The following is a 19,053-nucleotide window of genomic DNA, read 5'->3' on the forward strand; positions in this document are numbered from 1 at the left end:
TAGTCTCTAGTGAATTAGCTCAGTTGGCTGAATGGCTGGTTTGTAATGTAGAGCAACCTCAACAGTGTAGGTTCAATTCCTGTGTTGGTCCTGAGGTAACAACCAGATGTTTTCTCTCTTTCTTCCTATGTGCACTTGTAAAGTGGAACTTACATGTGAAATAATTTATTTCAGCAAGCCTTTATATCTGAGCCAATTTTATCGCTGGAGGTTTCCAGAGATGCAGTTCTCCGAGATGTCCTGGACAATTTAAGGTCCCAAGGAAGAGGGGATCAATATGTTGCATTCCAGGTATAGACAGCTACCGTTCATTGAACGACTAGGATTCATTTTCACTTGTGACATTTTTTTGCACCTGACCACAACATGTCAAGATGACATGAAAGTAGTTTTTAATATTAGCATTGCACGCAAAGTCAAAAGCCGTAATTTTAGATTCCATTTCAAAATAATTTCGATCACTGCTTTGAGAGAACTTATTTCACTTTAGGAAACATAAGTTGAATTGCTTTGCAGAGATGATTTTTTGCAGAACAGACCAAAGAGTTGGAAGTTATTTTCGATACTAGTGTGTAGGATGAGCAGGACCCCTGTCCGCGGGTTTTCCTTATTTAGTAATCCTAAAAAAAAAGTCTCACATACAGAATAAAACCATTTTCTCAATAGAAAGCATGGAATAAGGATATATTATGTTTCTGGTTGAAAAATCCTTTTTTTATTTGCTGCCTTCCCCCTTCAAGATGACCATTTCCCATTTGTTGTTCATATCCCAAACTCCTCACTCCCTCACTATCACCACTTCACTTGATTCCCTCACTCTTCCTTGCTTTTCCCACCTCTCAATCCCATGGAGCTGTACCATATTTATTCTTTTTCCCACATGGATTTGGCTCTGTTTGGAAATGATCAGTCTTTCCTATATTTTATGCCCACAACACCATCCCTGACTCTCAGTGCTTACAAAGGTCTCTGTAGTTAAAGAAGACACTCATCGTGCGTCCTGTTTCTTTATCCCCTGCAACTTAATTCCTGCTGTAACAACCTCCATGTTCTAGAGCAGATTTGAGATCGAGCTCTTGCTGAATATGGCTTCACTTTAGTCTGGTGTTGGCAATTCCCTGGCCTTTAAGACAAACAAAGGGGAAAGCCCAGGCTTTCCTGTTTTTGGCCTATTTCTTCTTTTAAAGTCATTCACAGGATGTGGCTGCTGCAGGCTATAGACCGGCAGTCATAGTCCCCACTTACAACATTCTCTAATGTGCAGTGCCTTGGGGGATCAATTAACATGCCTGTGGTGCCTTATTGGCTCTTGGTTGTGCTTCCCTGATGGAGAGAGTATTGGTTAGTGGGAACTAAGCTAGATCAACAAGCATATTTGGTTGATCGTAAACTCACAACACCTCTGAAATGTGGAAGAATCTCCAGGCTTTGTGGGTGTCATGATGGCCCAGTGGTTAACACAGCTGCTTCTCAGTGCCAGGGGCCAAGATTCGATTACACTCTGGGGCAATTGTCTGTGTGGAGTTTGCACATTCTCCCTGTGTCTATGTGGGTTTCCTCCGGTACTCTGGTTTCCCCCCACAGTTCAAGGATGTCCAGGTTAGGTGGATTAGCCATAGGAAATGCAGGGTTGCAGGGATATGGAGAGTGGGATGCTCTTTGGATGGTCAGTGTGGACTTGATGGACTGAATGACCTAATTGCGTTTGAGGAGCAAAGCCTAGATCTAAGTCATGCAGTGAGACCCTTACAATGAATGAATGAAGCCATGGGTGTCATGCAGGATCAAAGACCCCAGGGCTTGAAATTCACCAACTCACCCAATACCACCACACTGCCATAACCCCCACCTTGGGCAGTGGCTGGTGCTGATGACTGATGGGCAAGAGGATTAAAGGTTAAGCAAGGGGTAGGTGAGAATGTGGAAAAATCAGATCAACCACAATCTTGCTTGACAACGGGGCAAGCCTGTGGGGGCCTTCTCTTGTGCCTGATTTTTGTGTGTATAATGTACCAAGGCCCAGCCAAAGCATTGTCACTGGAGACAAATAAGTGAGGCCAGGTTGGTGTGTGTGTTGTGTGTGTCACCACCTACCCACCTTTCTGGGCCCCTCATTTCAGGCACACAGTGCCTGTCGATGAGAAGATACACCTCAACAATGAGTCAAACCTTACAGTTTGCCATGAAGCTTTTATGGAGGCACATGCAAGCTGTGCATATCTCATTTATATCCCTCACCCACCGCTGAATTCCAGTCGGCTGAGTTGTAATTGACATTTTTGTCAGCCTGTTAATGAACCTAACTGGCATCCTGCTCCCAATGGGCCCTTCCTGCCCTGGATTTAATTGTGTGGATAGGTTTCCTGACATTGGCAATCTAATGCAGGAACTTATATCCAATTTCTCACAGTCCACTCCATCCCTCGAATAGGATGACCTAGTAGGCTCCACTAAATTTTACCCAAAGGGACATCAGAAGATACACTAGTCAATATTTCAGTTGGCATTAATGTTTTAATCTTGATTTCTGCCAGTACAGGTTGAATTTACAGGGGAAGTCAGTTTTGGTTATGGGGTGACGCAGACATTCTTCACCCTTCTTGGTCGAGAACTACATAGCAATGGGCGGATATTTCAGCAATACGAAGAATCGGGGCTGCTTTGGTTTCCCAGCTGGGTAAGGCTTGTTGTAGTGTGTGATTTGTAAAAATAGCCATCAGAAATTTCAGAATACTTTTATCACTACTTTTGTACTCCCATACCCAGGAAAAGTGGATTTTGTAGATATGGTGTCAAGGTACAATATGCGGACCAGGGCCCTGCAGCCATGAACATCTATTCAGACTTATTAAAGCTCTGACCATATTCCTGTTGGTAATTCAAGTGTCTTGTTTCCTGCAAGTACCTGAGCTATGGTGTTTTAGAGAGTTTTTACACAACAGAAAGAGGCCCTTCAGCACATCTTGTCGAAACCATCAAACATCCATCAATACTAATCTCTTTTTATGTAGAACTTGGCCTGAAACCTTATAGGCTGTAGCATTTCAAGTGTTCATCTGAATAGTTCTTCAATGCCATGACAGTTCCCATCTCTTGAGCTCTTTATGGGGAACCTCACACTCCGAAGAGCATGAATCACAATATGCATGATATTGTGAATAGGTTGATTACTCATTGGAACATTATCCCGAACTCACGTTGAGATTTTTCAGTAAACCCACCTGGCAGGTGAGGCCATCATCGGAGAGCACACAATTTGGGAATGTTTCTCGTGGTGTCAACTGAAATTGGATATTGCTGTCAGAAATGTTACAGAGACTTTTTATGCAAGAATTATGCAATTTCTTTATGTTCAAAATATGCAATAGGAACCAGAGATGGATGATGTGTTTTATCTGCTGGGAATTCTCTGCCGATTTGTTGTGTCCAATGGTTTTATTTGCAATTTTCACTTCCCATTGGCTTTGTACAAAAAGCTGCTTCACGTGCCGCCAACATTGGACGATCTGAAGGAACTCTCACCAACAGAAGGAAAGTGAGTGAATTCCAAACTTCTCTTGCTTTAATCCACCAAATTATCTCAACCTTAAACTTGAGCCATTGTCTTATGAGGAAAGGTTAAGCAGGTTAGGCTTATACACTTTAGAGATTTGAAAAATGGATGGTTATTTTGCTGAAAGATGTAAGATTCTGCGAGGGCTTGACAGGGTGACTACTGGGAGGATGTTTCTACTCATTGGGGAATCTAGAACCAGAGCATAATTTAGAATTAATGAATCTCACACTTAAAACTGAAATTAAAGGAATTTCTTCTCTGAGGGTCATTAGTTTGCACAGGAGTTGGTTAGCTCAGTTAGATGGTGGATTCTTTGTGATGCAAATACCTATAATACATGTTCAATTCCTGCTCTAGCTCAGTTTACCATGAAGGACTCACTCTTTCTCAACCTCACCCTCTGTCTAATGAGAGAGCAGTTTTATGGTCCGGTAGAACAATGGCAATTTTACTTTTAGCCTTCTGAATTCTCTTCCACAGAGAGTGGGAGGGGTTGGATCATTTGAATATATTCAAGACTGAGTTAGACAAATTTTTGTCTTCAACAAAGTCAGCGTTTATGGGGACAGGCATGAAACTGGAATTAAGGCCACAAACCATGATTTTATTGTGTAGGAGAGAGATTACAGAGCAAGCTCAGTGGGCTGAATGACCTACTCCTGCTTGCTGATCTTACTGCTGTCATCCTTGTCTCAAAATCACAACAGAAAATATAACTGTGCCTGTTCTTCAGATTTTTACAATGTCTTGGCACAAGTTAGCCATAAGTACTCTGTTTTAAGTCTGTTTTGATGAGCACTTTCTGATCAATGGATATTAACCACTTTACAATTAACTACATAATCTAAATAAATCATGCTTTAAAATTGGCAATACAATGTCATTTTCAATTTCAGTGTGCCTTTTTCCTGTTAATACAGATCACTCCAGGATGTCCTTGACTATGAGTATGATGATATTGAAGAGACATTTTATCTGGATTTTACTGTAAGTTTACTCCTGTGCTACATCACTAATCAGTTCATTTTGAAATTGACTGAAAATGGAAAGGCAACAAAACAACCTAGAGGGATCAGAGAAATAGGACTAGTACACTCAGAAGCATCAAAATGCAAGCAGTGCACATACGGGCCAAGAAGGCTCAACAGCGGGCTTCAGGTCTGCAGGCACCTGCCTTGATTCCCCAGGTATCTAGCCCATATTGGAAGGTATGTTTCACCCACATGCCAGGAGTGGTTTTGAGGCAAGTATTGGGCCAGGGAATGGGAAATGATTGAATCTGGTTCTACAAGATTTTTCTTAAAACAATTATCTAACAGGACACTGCCCTTCTTTGAATAACACCCATGGAGTCTTTAATATCTTCCTCCTTTCTACCAACATCCACAAAGACGACTGCCCTTAGGTGGCCCGTTCTTTCAGTTGATTCCTGTCCTCACAAAGCTTATTTATTTTTAGCTTATATCCCCACATCTTGCATCTTCCCTCCTTGATCAGTAACTCTTTGAATGCTATCCTTCATATCAACAGCCTCTGGTTTCCCGGCCCTAGCCATCCTCATTTCACCACCGATTTCCAATTTCTTCATACCTCCATTCAGAACAATCAGAGCTCTCCCAGTCTTCCTTGAATGGAAGCCCAGCCAATTGCCATCTGCCACTACCCTCTTCTACCTGGTAAAATTGGTTCTTTTCATTTATCTGACAACTTAGTTCCTCCCAAGTTGAAGGTGTTGCTAAGCGCACCTGCACGTGTCCTCACTCAGCCTGCCTTTCTGTAGGGGATATGAAGCATTCTTTGTTCCTGTTCTACTCATTACCATCTTCACCAGTCTTTCCTGGTGTATTGATGACAATATCGATAGCAAGTCCTGCCCTCACCCTGAACTGGGGATTTCCATCACATTTGTTGTCAGTATCCTGTTCTGTACTCCACTGCCAACTCTTCCTTGACTTCTCATTTCGGTTCTGAGAGATGGACCTTGAGCATATTCCCTCATACCTAGTATCCTACAAAATTTCTATTCCATTCTGCAAGATGCTGTGATCTTTGTCATAACTGTTCTGACAAGACAGACTTCCATATTAGCATTCTCAGCATATTCCCTTTGCCTCAGTCAAGGATTTTCCCTCCTACCTTTGTGTTCACTGTGGTTAACAGGTCCTTTGACATGTCCACTCTATCACACACTTCTGTTGTTGCCTGTTCTCTTCTGTTCCCTTGCAGAATCACAATGATGTTCCTCAGTGGTGTTACTATCTACACCACTGACCTCCAGATTCAATGCACATTCCCCTGTCATTTCCACCATCCTGAGCATGAAGCCATCACCAAACATATATCTTCCATCTCCTCACTTCTAACCTTCTGAAAAGGCCTGTTCCTTCATGAGACCTTTGTCCACTCCCCAGTCACAGTTCTGAACCATTCTCCATCTAGAAGCTACCAGGCCGCTTGAGCACTTCCTACAATTCCTGCTTAAATTTCAGATTTCCATCTTTGCTGTGCTCTACTTTTGGTATCATATACAGCTAATGAGATGGTCAAAAGAAGTTAAAACAGATGACTGGCCTCATGGAAACACCTTTACACAAGTTGCTCAGGAGAATGTTGGGAGAGAGCAGTGAAATCTTGATATCCCATTTACTGCTTGGCTATCTCACTTACTGATGAAATTTTCTTTTATAGCGACCATTCTTCAAGTCTTTTCCCACTCCTTTTAATTCTGTCTCCTTTTTCTGAGCCTAATCAATTGCCACACCTCTCAGAAATAGGCTGGGCCACCATGTGAAATATGCCTGACTCAGTGGTGAGGTTGGGACCATACGTTTATCTCATACTCACTCGCTAGAAACAAAGCCATCCGATAAACTCAGTGCTTGGCAGAGTGTGAACGGACAGAATCCAATTTGAAACAACAATGATCTCACCAGTCTGCCAAAGAGATGGTGAGAGACCAACACTGTGTTCCAGGGATGGCTGGACAAATCTAACTCCAAGGAGAAAGTGAGGACTGCAGATGCTGGAGATCAGAGCTGGAAATGTGTTGCTGGAAAAGCGCAGCAGGTCAGGCAGCATCCAAGGAACAGGAGAATCAACGTTTCGGGCATGATCCCTTTTACAGGACTCATGCCCAATACATCGATTCTCCTGCTCCTTGGATGCTGCCTGACCTGCTGCGCTTTTCCAGCAACACATTTTCAGCTCAAATCTAACTCCAATCAGGCCTTTGCAAGCCCACTAGTGTGTCTTTGCCCCGAGTTAAGACCCCTGGGTTTGATGGCCTGCATGATGTGAGCTGCCGACTATAGAATCATAGACCTTTACAGTATGAAAGGGGGCTATTCAAACTATTATGTCTATACTGGCTCCCAAAAGAACTACCCAACTAGTCCCATTTTCCAGCTCTATCTCCATAAATCAATCACTTTCAAATATTGAAACCGCTTTGACACCTCGTGGTTCTCCACTGTGGAATCTGCCTTTACCATTGTCTTGGGTAACTTATTCCAAATCGTAACAACTTAGTTGAGGAGTTTCTCCATATCTCACTCCTCGCTGTCTTGCTGACTATCTTGAAATTGTGACCAATCAGAGCAGATAGCTGCTGCTGGAAGAGAACCATGATCGTGGAGGACCCAGAGAAGTCACTCCCTGGAGAGGCAAAGGATGTCCAGGGCAAGGGTGGGCTCTTACCCATACATAATGTCCAGCCCCTCAATTGAGCAATGATTGCACTTCACTCCTTCCAAAATGGACATACTGCCTGTAGAGGTTGACCTGTCAGGTTTTGACAGATGCCAGTAGGCCGCTGTCCAGCTGGATTGATCCCAATGACAGCAAGCTGAAGTCCTTAAGTAGTTCTTATTTGAGGCTCAACTGGTGGTGGGATGGGACTCAGAACCTTTCCCTCCTAGACCTAAATCCTGAGGAGGCAGGAAGATGACAGGGTCAGGTCACACACCACCCTAATTAATTAAGTAGCCCTCCCAATTCCAAGCTCACGACATCCTGGAGGACAATACTCCGGGCAAGAGTTAATCAAATTCTTAAGAAAATAAACAAATATTAAAGTTGTTGCAGTTTGAATGTACTTTGAATATTGTTTAAAAAATACAAAGGCCAGGAGCAAAAGAAAATGTGTCCCTTTTTTCTGTGTGCAGATTCCCGTAGAAACAGCTGATGGGATGACAGTTAGGAAGGAACTAATACCTAATGGTAGCAACACACCAGTTCAAAAGCATAATAGGTAAAAAAAACTTCATTAATGTAACCTTTTCATTGTATGTTGCTGAATTGATTTGCTTTTTAATCAGTTACACTTACAATTGTGCAGTCACAGCACTTGCATTAATTTCCACATAATGTAGGACCATGGATACCCAACAGTGTTTCCAACCTGTTCTCATTTTGTAAGATCTCTCTATTCCCATCCAATTGCTTCACCAGGAATAGCATTAGCCAGGAGCTGTATTCTGACTGAAGTGGCTGGACACATTTACCATTAACAAGGGACACACATCTATGACCCCTCTCTCTCTCACTTGCAGGAGCCAGTAGTCTAGTGGTATTATTGCTTGACTGTTAATTCAGGTGTTTTGGTGGTCTCGGTTCAAATTCTGCCACAACAAATGGTGGAAATTGAATTCAATAAAAAAAAGTCTGAAATTAAGAGTCGATGATGACAGTGAAGCCATTTGTCAATCATTGGGGAAAAAAGGTTGTGGTTCACTAATGTCCTTTATGGAAGGAAACTGCCGTCCTTACCTGGTCTGGTCTACATATGACTCCAGACCCACTGCAATGTGGTCAACCCTTAACTGTCCTCTGGGAGATAGGGTTGGGCACTAAATGCTGGCCTAGTCAGCGACACCCACATTCCGTGAAGAGATCAACAGCCTTGATAGCACAGATTCCCAGAGACTTACTGTCTGACTTTGTTAAACAATCTGGTGGGCTCTGAACACTGAAACAGCAGGGTATTGTCCAATTCTCAGTTTGTCACTCTTCTTGCCTTCAGCATTCTGTCCTTGCTAATTGTATAAGGCAGCACAGTCTCTATTCTCAATACTCTGCTGCAGAACCAGAGATCTGCAAACTAAAATTTGTTCCATTCAGAGAGAATGCACACATTCCCAGTCCATGGAACTGCCAAACAGGGAAAACACAATCACATTGCTTTTTATTTAGGCTGTGTCTGCTGACGTGCAAGAGCATGCATGGTAGAAGCGATAAAAGTGGAACTAATTTGAGTGATTAAAAGCTAGCAAACATGCAAATTACACAGAGTTCAATGAAAGCATACATTGGGACATGTAAAACAAATATCAAGCAAATTTATTTTGTAAATGCTTTTAAAATCAGCTTTTTTTAATTTCATAAGTGCATGTGCAGAATGGAAACAATTGGAGGTGAGCATGCAGACTTGGAAATGATCAGTAGATCATTGGTGTCAGCCAACATTTTTTGTTTCATTTTAGCCTTTGCTTCTTAGCCACTTATCTCCATGACAACCACAGGTCACATGGACATTTCTTGGAACCTAATGATGTCAAAATTAGGAAGCCAATATAAATAATTTTAAAAACCCAGTCTAAATTATTCTTTAAAGAGACATCCCGCTGACACCTGCAACAGGGCAATTGTGCATGCTCGCTAATCCAGAAACACACTTGCATGGAGCAGGGGTGACTGAGGATGGGGGAAGTGAAGGAATTAGGATATGGCAGGGGGAAGTGAGGACATAGGGAACTGGAAGTAAGGATGTTGGGGAACTGAGGATGCAGAGGGATTGAGGATGTAGCAAATAAGGATGGAGAAGGGGGAAATGAAGTGGGAGAAGCAAGGGGAAGGGGAAGTGAGGAGAGGAACAATGAGAATGCAGGAAGTGGGAGAATGAGTATGGGGATGGGAGCAAGGATAGGGAAGGGGGTAAGTGAGGAGGGGAGTGAAGCATGGCAGGGTGAGCATGGGGAGTGGGGGTGGAGTGAGGAAGGGGAGGGACGACAGAAGCCACAGGAGAATGTGGCATCTCGTACTGCACCCCTTCCCCATCTTCCTCTTCGCCTCTTCCCTCCCTTTGCCTCACCCACCGAACGCCTGGACCACGTACCCCTGAAACCATTTAAAGAGGCATGCACCGGCGTCAGCAAACACAGTCAAAGAAAATACAGGCTTTTTCAGCATGAGTCATTGCACTTTCCACAACAATACAGAGCATTAGTGAAGCCACACCAAAGAATCCCATGTACTGTTGCAGTTTTCTTTTCTTACCTTCATGGGAAGTAATTCACTGTGGATTCACTAGACTGATTCACAGAATGAAGGAACTACCTTATGAAAATACATTGAGGAGATGGTGTCTGTGTGATTGGGATTTTGAAGAATGAGAGGTGATCTTATTGAAATGTAAAGGATTTTGAAGGCCCTCCAAAGGAGTGTAGATGGTGACAGGAGTTTTCCCTCGGGGAATCTAAAGCTAGGGGGCAGTGTTAAAAATTAGGAGTCTCCCATTGAAGATGGAAATGAGAAGAAATTTCTTCTCTTAGTATTATTAACCTTTGGAATTATCTTCCAGAGAAGACAGTGAGTTGTTCAAGACTGAGTTAGACTTTTGTTCTACAAAGGAGTCAAGGGCATGTAGGACAGGCAGGAAAGTGGAATTTGAGCCACAATCAGATCAGCCATGATCTTAATGAATAGTGGAACAAGCTTGATGGGCTGTGTGGCCTTTCCTTTTCCTATTTCATATGATCCTAAGTGATGGATGGGAAATTTCTATAAGATTTTAATAACCTTTGCATCTGGTAGATATGATACATGGATAAATGGAGATTGGACTGTATTCCCTTGAGTTTAAAGGTTGAGGGAGTATATGCAAGTTATTCATTCCCTAAATCTATTTTATTTTAAAATAGAAAACAGTTTGTTGATGCCTATGTGGATTATAAGCTTAACACATCTGTAGAGCAAGAATTTGAAGCCTTTTCACAAGGTTTCAGGAGCCGTTATTTACTGCCAGTTGTGGACACATTCCTACCTGAAGAACTAAGGGATGTTATCCAGGGGAACACCAAGTATGAGTGGGAGCTGCTAGAACAGGTATGGCACTTGTATTTAACTTTGTTTGTTGTTTGTGTGTGTGTGTGTGTGAGACAATACAATAGGTTCTAAAGTCCAAAACACACACATTCTTCATCATGATCACTGGATACTTTTAACCTACACCATCCAGTGGGGATTGTACTAGTCACTCAATTTCAGTGGAAAGTCCAACTGGGTGGGAGTGTAACAGAAGAAAGTCATTTACCTCAAATCTGTTCCACCATGTAATTAGATCATGGTTCATCCATTGGCCCTCTCCCTTTTAAGCAACTCTGACCCACATCCCTCGATAAGCTTACCTAACATACATCCATTGATTTCAGTCTTAATTTTCAATGAGCCTTACATTCAATATCCTTATTTGGGGTACGGTACAGTTTGTCATTTGTACGTAAATCTTGTTCCTGACTTTTAACCCTGAATAACATTTCAAACGCCCTATTCAAAATCCCTTACTCAAGAAAATTAAGATCCCCTTAAATATTTTAAAGATCTCAACTCACCCTTCAACTATCTAAAGATATGAGATAACAGATCAATCTTTATTAATCTCTATTTTGTTTTTACAGAATGCAATTTATGGTGGATATGCACGAACTGATGCAACAGTCAGGAATTTTTGGGAAGTGTTTGAAAATCTGTCTGAGGATATGAAGAAACAATTTCTTGGTAAATATGTTCATTGTGTTTTAATAAAACAGACTTGTGTCCCATCATGGCCCATTACAAAGTCATACCAATACTAATGAAAGAGAATCTAATTTTCTTCCCTTGATGTTCAATGGCATTTCTATCTCTGAATCCCCCAATATCAACATCATAGGGTGTATCATTGTTCAGAAATTTAATTGGACTAGCCATTTAAATACTATGGGCAGAACAGCAGGGCAGAGCTGGGAATTCTGAGCTGAGTAGCTTCTCTTCTCGCCTGTCGACCATTCAAAAGGCAAAACTCAGGAATGTGATGAAATTCTCCCGAGTTGCCTAGAGGACTATAGTCCCAACAACATTTCAGATGCTGAACACCATTCAAGACAATGCAACAGGTTTGATCAGCACCCCATCCTCTAGCTTAAACACTCATTCCCTTTGCAGCCAGTATACACTGGTAGTACTGTACATCATCTATGAGATACTCTGCAGCAATTTGACAAAGCTTCTTTGACAATAGCTTCATGATCGCTAACACCTGGAAGTACAAGGAGTGCTTGCACATGAGGAGATTACCAAGTGCAGCCTTCTTTCTAAGTCATGCACCATCGTGAATTGAAAAGATATCCCTGTTCTCACTGGGTCAAAATCCTGCAACTCGCTTCCAATACTATCACACAGATCCCACTGGTTCAAGGTGGCAGCTGAAGATGGCCTTCCTATCTGCCATCCTTTTGTGAGGGTGAAGTGAGTAAAAACATTTGAACAGAGTGAGTAGTTAGGGTCTGGAATGCACTGCCATGGAAGAGTGGTGGAGGCAGGTTCAATTGAAGCATTCAAGAGGGTATTGGATGATTTATGTGGATAAAAAATAATGTGCAAGGATATGGGGAAAAAGCAAGCAATTACCTTGTGCCGATGATGAACATTTAATGAGATGATGCAGGCATGATGAGCCTCCTTCTGTGCCATAACCCTTGTGAGATTCTCAACAGCAATTACAGATTAGCTAATAACACCATCCTGTGAACAAGTAAGGAAAATATGCTTTTGTTTGAAGCAGAAATTATTAATATAGTCATCCAAATCTTTAAGCAATATACCATTTTGCAATGGTCTGATTTGGTCCAAAATGTTCGGAAGAGCTATTCAATTTGCCTCACTTTCCTGCTCACTCTTACACTGCCTTACACTGTAGTCCTATTCAAGTCCTATTTATTCATGCCACAACACTAGAGGGCGGGGGCAGTTACTGCACATGTGCAGAAGCAGTGTCAGTGTCAGGTTGTTTAAAATGGCAGACTCCTTTAAGTGCAGCTCAGCTTTCTATTCCTGAGTTGTGTTTTTGAAAGCTAGTATTTTTTCAGACTAAAATGATTGCTCTTATTTTGTAGTAATGGCAAAAATAATGGTATTTTCCCCCAGCAGTCAATTATTTTAGATGAGAACATGTCTTGGAATCCAAAGATATATGCTCTTGCATGTAGAGAAATTGTCAGTGAAAATCCATAGAAAAAGTATTTATAATAAAGTATTGAAAAAAATCCTCATCCTATATGGGTCTCGCAGCCACAAACCTGGAACTGAGAATCCTCAATCACCAGATGTAATCACCGCAAAGATTTTTCAAATGGGGAACCAGCTGAGCACATGACCACCTCTTTTAATTTAGACCAGTATTAAATTGTTTATTTTTTTGAATGTGAGGACTGCACAGATTGCCTTTATGGTTACCCCACGTCTTCTTACAATCCAGTGATTATAATTTTTCCTGGTCTATACACCCACAGTGTTTTAGACTTCACCAATTTTCCTGCTGCTGACTGGAAAGGCATCAGGACCAATTCCTTACGTGCCAGCTGCCATTTCTGGTGCCTTCCCAGTTGGCGGCAGGAGTTAGAATGTTTCAAATTTTGGAAGTTGCTATTGAATTTCCTTTCACTACCCATTCTACAAGTGTGTTCCAGATCATCATAGTTTACTGCATGGGAAAACTTCTTCCTGACATCCCTCTGGGCCTTGCAAATTAACTTCAATATGCACGCTCTGATTAGAGGATCTCCTACCAGTGGAGAACATTCATCTTTACCTTCTGTATTAAACACTTCAAAGTTTGGAATACCTCCCACATTTTCCTTTAACCTTTATGAGCCTCCTAGATTCCATAGTCTCTTCTCGTAACTGAATCTCCTCATCTATGAGCTGATGTTGCCTGTCGTTGGCACTGTGGCTCAGTGGTTAGCACTGTTGCCTCACAGTGCTAGGGACCCAGGTTTGATTCCACGCTATGATGACTGTGTGGAGTTTGCACATTCTCCCTGTGTCTGTGTGGGTTTCCTGTGGGTGCTCTGGTTTCCTCCCATAGTCCAGTGATGTGCAGGTTAAGTGGATTGGCCAAGTTAAGTTGGCCATAGTGTCCAGGGATGCGCAGGCTAGGTAGGTTCATCATTCGAAATGGGGTTGGGGTTGGGTTTGGATGGGCTGCTCTTCAGATGGTCAATGCAGACTCGATGGGCCGAATGGCCTGCTTCCACACTGTAGAAATTCTAGGTTGTGATAACTATTAATATCCTAGTGATCGAATAAGTAAAATTCCATCTGTTTTTAATTGATATTCTGGCATTTTTACAGGCACTTTGAAGTTCAAATTCAGTTTTAAAGATAGCAATATATGGACTGGTCAAATTAAATATCTGGACCTTGAACTTACTTGGTGTTTTGACCTTGCAGCAGATAAGATCAAAGGTGCAGGGAATAAGGGCAGAAACTCCCTAATTTGTAAGTTTCTGCTTTCTCAGTTTAAAATGTGAGCTGATATGTATTTTGGACCAGGAGGCAATGCCAAGAGGGAGCATTAAGCCAGCCACAACCACAAAATGCATATGCTTCAGAACCCCAGGCAGGTATGGGCTTTTGGCACTGAAGATTATAGCAGATTTCTAATATTTGATATTATCTGCTGGTGAAGGGACAACACTCTGAAAGTTTGTGATTTTAAACAAACCTGTTGGACTATAGCCTGGTCCTCCCCACACCCCGCAAAGACTGTTCCCTCCGTGACCACCTGGTCAGGTCCACACCCCCCAAAAACCCACCCTCCCGTCCTGGCACCTTCCCCTGCCACCGCAGGAATTGCAAAACTTGCGCCCACACCTCCTCCCTCACCTCCATCCAAGGCCCAAAGAAGCCTTCCACATCCATCAAAGTTTTACCTGCACATCCACCAATATCATTTATTGTATCCATTGCTCCCGATGCAGTCTCCTCTACATTGGCGAGACTGGACGCCTCCTCGCAGAGCGCTTTAGGGAACATCTCTGGGACACCCACACCAATCAACCACACCGCCCTGTGGCCCAACATTTCAACTCTCCCTCCCACTCAGCCAAGGACATGGAGGTCCTGGGCCTCCTTCACCGCTGCTCCCTCACCACACGACGCCTGGAGGAAGAACACCTCATCTTCTGCCTCGGAACACTTCAACCCCAGGGCATCAACGTGGACTTCACCAGTTTCCTCATTTCCCCTCCCCTCACCTCACCCCAGTTCCAACCTTCCAGATCAGCACTGTCCCCATGACATGTCCTACCTGCCCATCTTCTTTTCCACCTATCCATTCCACCCTCCTCTCTGACCTATCACCTTCATCCCCACCCCCATTCACTCATTGTACTCTATGCTACCTTCCCCCATCCTCCTCTCTGACCTATCACCTCCATTCCCACCCCCATTCACCTATTGTACTCTTTGCTACTTTCTCCACACCCCTCCCATTTATCTCTCCACCCTGCAGGTTCCCTGCCTCTATTCCTGATGAAGGGCTTTTGCCCGAAACATCGATTCTCATGCTCCTTGGATGCTGCCTGACCTGCTGTGCTTTTCCAGTACCACTCTAATCCAAACTCGGGTTTCCAGCATCTGCAGTCCTCGTTTTTATCTATAACCTGGTGTTGTCTGACTTCTGATGATTTGGGGCTGTACAGGGCTCCAGCTATCATTCCTCAAAGATAAGTAGCAAATACAGGTTTGGCCACCAGTCGGGAATAATGTTCTTTTTCTTCCAAAACAAAAAGGTCTGCTTACTTCTGCCTATGATTTTTATTTGTGTCTGCTCCTTTTCATTCCTAGCCTTCCTGACCGGAAGTGACAGAATCCCAGTGGGAGGGATTGGTAATCTCAGAATTCGGATTATTAACAGCAGGAGTGAAGAACCAGATTCCACATATCCATGTGCCTATACTTGTACTAGGACCCTGGACCTTCCCAACTATAGCAGCATCGAAATACTGAGAGAGAAGTTACTTCATGCAATTAAATTTGGTGAAGAATTCACGATAATATTGGACTAATGTTTACAGCTGGAGGCTATTTTTATGTTATCTGAGAAATATTGACTGAGACATTTCATGGACAAAAGTAAATTGCATCACAGCGTTTATTTCATTCCCATGATAGCAAACATCTTACGGTGTCACAACCTGCTGGTTCACTTCAGAGAAAAGTTAAAGAACCATCTGTACTTCTGTGAGTCTGCAGGCATGTATAGATTTGGTAAGAACAGCAGATGTTAGTGAGTTTGTTGGGTTTTTGTAACATTTTGGAAGTTTCATAGACATAAAATCATGGAATTTTCCAATTCAGATGGAAGCCATTTGGTACATCATGTCTGTACTGGCTCCCAAAAGAACTATCCAGCCAGTCCCATTCTCCAGCCCTCTAAATTCTGAAGCCCTCTAAATTCATCCCTTCTAAATATATATCAAGCTGTCTTTTGAAATCCCCTAAGGGGATCAACCTCCACCACTCTCCCAGGTGGCATATTTCAAATCAGAACAACTCTCCCTGAGTAAAGAAGTTTCTCTTCATCTCACTCTTAGCTCTCTTGCTGACAGTCTTGAAATTGTGACATACCAACTAGCAGAAACAGAATATCCTTCTCTACCCTGTCAAAATTGTTCATAGTTTTGAACATTTCAGGAAGGTCACCTCAAACTTTTCTGCTCCAAGAAGAATAAGCCCAATTTCTCAAATTTTTCATTGTATCTAAAATACCTCATTCCTGGTATCATTCTAGTAAAATTCCTTTCACTATCTCCTCGGCTTTAACATCCTTCCAATATGTTTCCCAGAAACTGAATGCACTACCCCAAATCTGGTCTGACCAATGACTTGTTCAATGACTTGTTCAGGTGTAGCATCACTTCCTTGTTTCATAATCTATGCCTCTATTTATAAATCCAAGCATCCTATAACCTTTCTTAAAAACTGTTTCAACTTGCCTGGCCACCTTGAGAGAACCATGCATGTGAATTCTAAGGACCTTCTAATTCTGTACTCCCCTTAAAGTTGTGCCATTTGAACCTGTAAAGTTGTTCCTTCTACCAAAATGCTTCACTCACATTTCTCTGCATTGAAATTCATCTGACAAATGTCTGTCCCTTAGCATCATCCTCACAACTTATCATTCTCCCCAACTTAGTATCATCTGCAAATTTAGAGATTTTGCCCTCAACACCTATCGCCATATCCTTGACAGAAATCAGAAAAGCAAGAGGCCCAACACTGATCTCTGGGGAACACCATTTTCAACTCGTCTCCAGTCTGAGAAATGCCTATCTATCCTTACCCTCTGTCTCCTATCTTTTTGCTAACTTCTAATCCATGCTACCTAGGATGCATCAATCCTAGTTGTCACCAGTAGTAATAATAGCATTAGCAATAGCACATAAATTATTTGAATGAATTTAATTTCCCCAGTTGCCATAGTGTGATTTATATTCATGTGTGACTAAGTTTGTAAACCAGTTGTAACTACTCTTCTTCCACATTCCACAGTCTACAATGTATAGCATCTTGTCATAAGGAAATGTCTTCAATCAATTAAATCCTTTCAAAGAATGGGGGAGATCACATGCTTTTAGCAGGGACAGATTGAAAGATGCTTTGAATGTTACTGACATGACAAGTGTTTAATCTTAGCTTGATTTTTGTTTTAAGAAAAGGACTATCATGCCAATTAGCACAGTATCTGGAACAATATATAGTCTCTTCAGATAAATTTAAGTGGATCTGTTCTAATTTCAAATGCAACCAAGTCAGGAACAATGTAATATCATGTCACTATTATGAAAATGTGTGATATGGAATATTCAACAGTATCATTGTCATGGGTTAGATTTGTTTTAAAAAGGTAGTTTCAACTGATAAAAGGGATTTTACTGAAACAAAGAACATTGACTGCCAAAGGGTCTATTTCCATGCTGTACATCTCTATGACTATGACCCTATGACTGGAATCGAATATGGCCAAAACTAATTTGTTTCACTTTGTAGCTGCATAACATTTCCTTGAGATGAAGACTGGAAGTGTGAATTGACTCATTCTTATCTCCTTCAGATGGAGGCTAGATCATTCAAGTGAAATGGCTGAGACATACAGGTAGTTCTGCTGTAATGCCATAGTTGTGTTCCAGTGAATGGAAAATCACTTAATAGAAATAATGGAGCCTCTAGGAAAAAGTGGGGCTAGGCACAGACCAGCTAAAAAATCACTCAAAGGTCACCAAACGTCTAATACAAAGTATAGCACAGCCTGAATGAAAGTTGAAATCTTATGTGTTAATGAAACAAAAGTAAATTTAACACACTACATTTAAAAATTGTAAGAAACCTGTTCCCTGTACAGTAACTCTCACAGAAAGCTGCTCTATTAGCAGCGGATACAGTGCATGCATAGAATGGCACAGAGACTTCGCAGCCATTGGCACATGTGTAGAATGGCACAAAGACCAGCACCAATGTCCCACATGTCCGGAACGGTGCGGACATCTGGCGCATGCACAGAACAGAATGGACATCAGCGCACGTGAAGAACAAAGCACGGGAATCGATCCCTGCTGGAATCATGCTAATGCCAACGGAGGTGTGCGTTCTCAAAAATACCATTCCCTAACTCTTCAGCGACGTTATAGCCAAATCACACAGCAGAAACGCACGTTATCCCAGAACTACCTGAGTACACAAAACAAAACACCTCTGCTATGAAACAATGGCTGAAAACAAACTAATGTGAGACACCCAATTCTTCAAATTTCTTTGGAACATACAACCAACATAGAGAGTGCTTGAATTTGAATTCAGGGAGAGAACACGAACTCCCAAACACAAATACAAACACCCCTCCTTCTTTGAAATCTCTCTCTAAGCTGTTAGCCCTGGTTATAGCTTGAAAAATCTGCAAACATAGAATTTTAAAGGAAGAGTTTGATCTAGAAACAGTGATTCCAGGAGAATGTACAAACCAATACTGCAAAGCAATCACTTCAATAAGTGCTAACACGTATAGATACAATGGGTGAGCCTTTATTGTCTTTCCTTAAGTTTTTATTCTTAATTTTGACAAGGTTAAGCATCTGTAATGTCATTCTGTGAGTGTGTGTGTGTTTTCCCTAATTTGTTTAACTCAAGGATACTTTTGTGGCTATTTCATACATGACTAAACAAAGTTAAAAGTATACTTGATTGGAAATTCAGCATCCTTTTACAAAGAAAGTCAAAACTCAGTCAAACTACTAGTGAGAAAAGTGGAAAACTGGTCCACCACTTCTTATCTGGCTGTAACATTACATTGAATTACTGTGATTGTTCAACTTCTCAGACACCTAGGAGACTCCAGTACAGGTCATGATCCTTTATTCATGTGTACACAAGAGATTGAAAATTCAAAGACTGAGCTCTGTTAA

At 41.9% G+C, this 19,053-nt stretch overlaps 1 protein-coding gene across 1 annotated transcript in view; it reads left to right on the plus strand.

Moving 5' to 3' along the window:
• The window catches only part of LOC140485595 (probable E3 ubiquitin-protein ligase HERC4), a 62,575-nt gene extending 45,033 nt beyond the window's left edge, over window positions 1–17,542 (plus strand). The window contains exons 18-25 of the mRNA XM_072583883.1: window positions 175–291; window positions 2,540–2,677; window positions 3,369–3,535; window positions 4,477–4,543; window positions 7,720–7,805; window positions 10,474–10,657; window positions 11,230–11,329; window positions 15,440–17,542. Of these exons, the coding sequence (XP_072439984.1) occupies window positions 175–291; window positions 2,540–2,677; window positions 3,369–3,535; window positions 4,477–4,543; window positions 7,720–7,805; window positions 10,474–10,657; window positions 11,230–11,329; window positions 15,440–15,660 (1,080 nt within the window). The 3' untranslated portion in view covers window positions 15,661–17,542. The remainder of the gene's footprint in view (window positions 1–174; window positions 292–2,539; window positions 2,678–3,368; window positions 3,536–4,476; window positions 4,544–7,719; window positions 7,806–10,473; window positions 10,658–11,229; window positions 11,330–15,439) is intronic.
• Window positions 17,543–19,053: the final 1,511 nt, after the last annotated feature.

The sequence above is a fragment of the Chiloscyllium punctatum genome, chromosome 14 (genome assembly GCF_047496795.1).
Source record: "Chiloscyllium punctatum isolate Juve2018m chromosome 14, sChiPun1.3, whole genome shotgun sequence".
Taxonomy (NCBI): domain Eukaryota; kingdom Metazoa; phylum Chordata; class Chondrichthyes; order Orectolobiformes; family Hemiscylliidae; genus Chiloscyllium; species Chiloscyllium punctatum.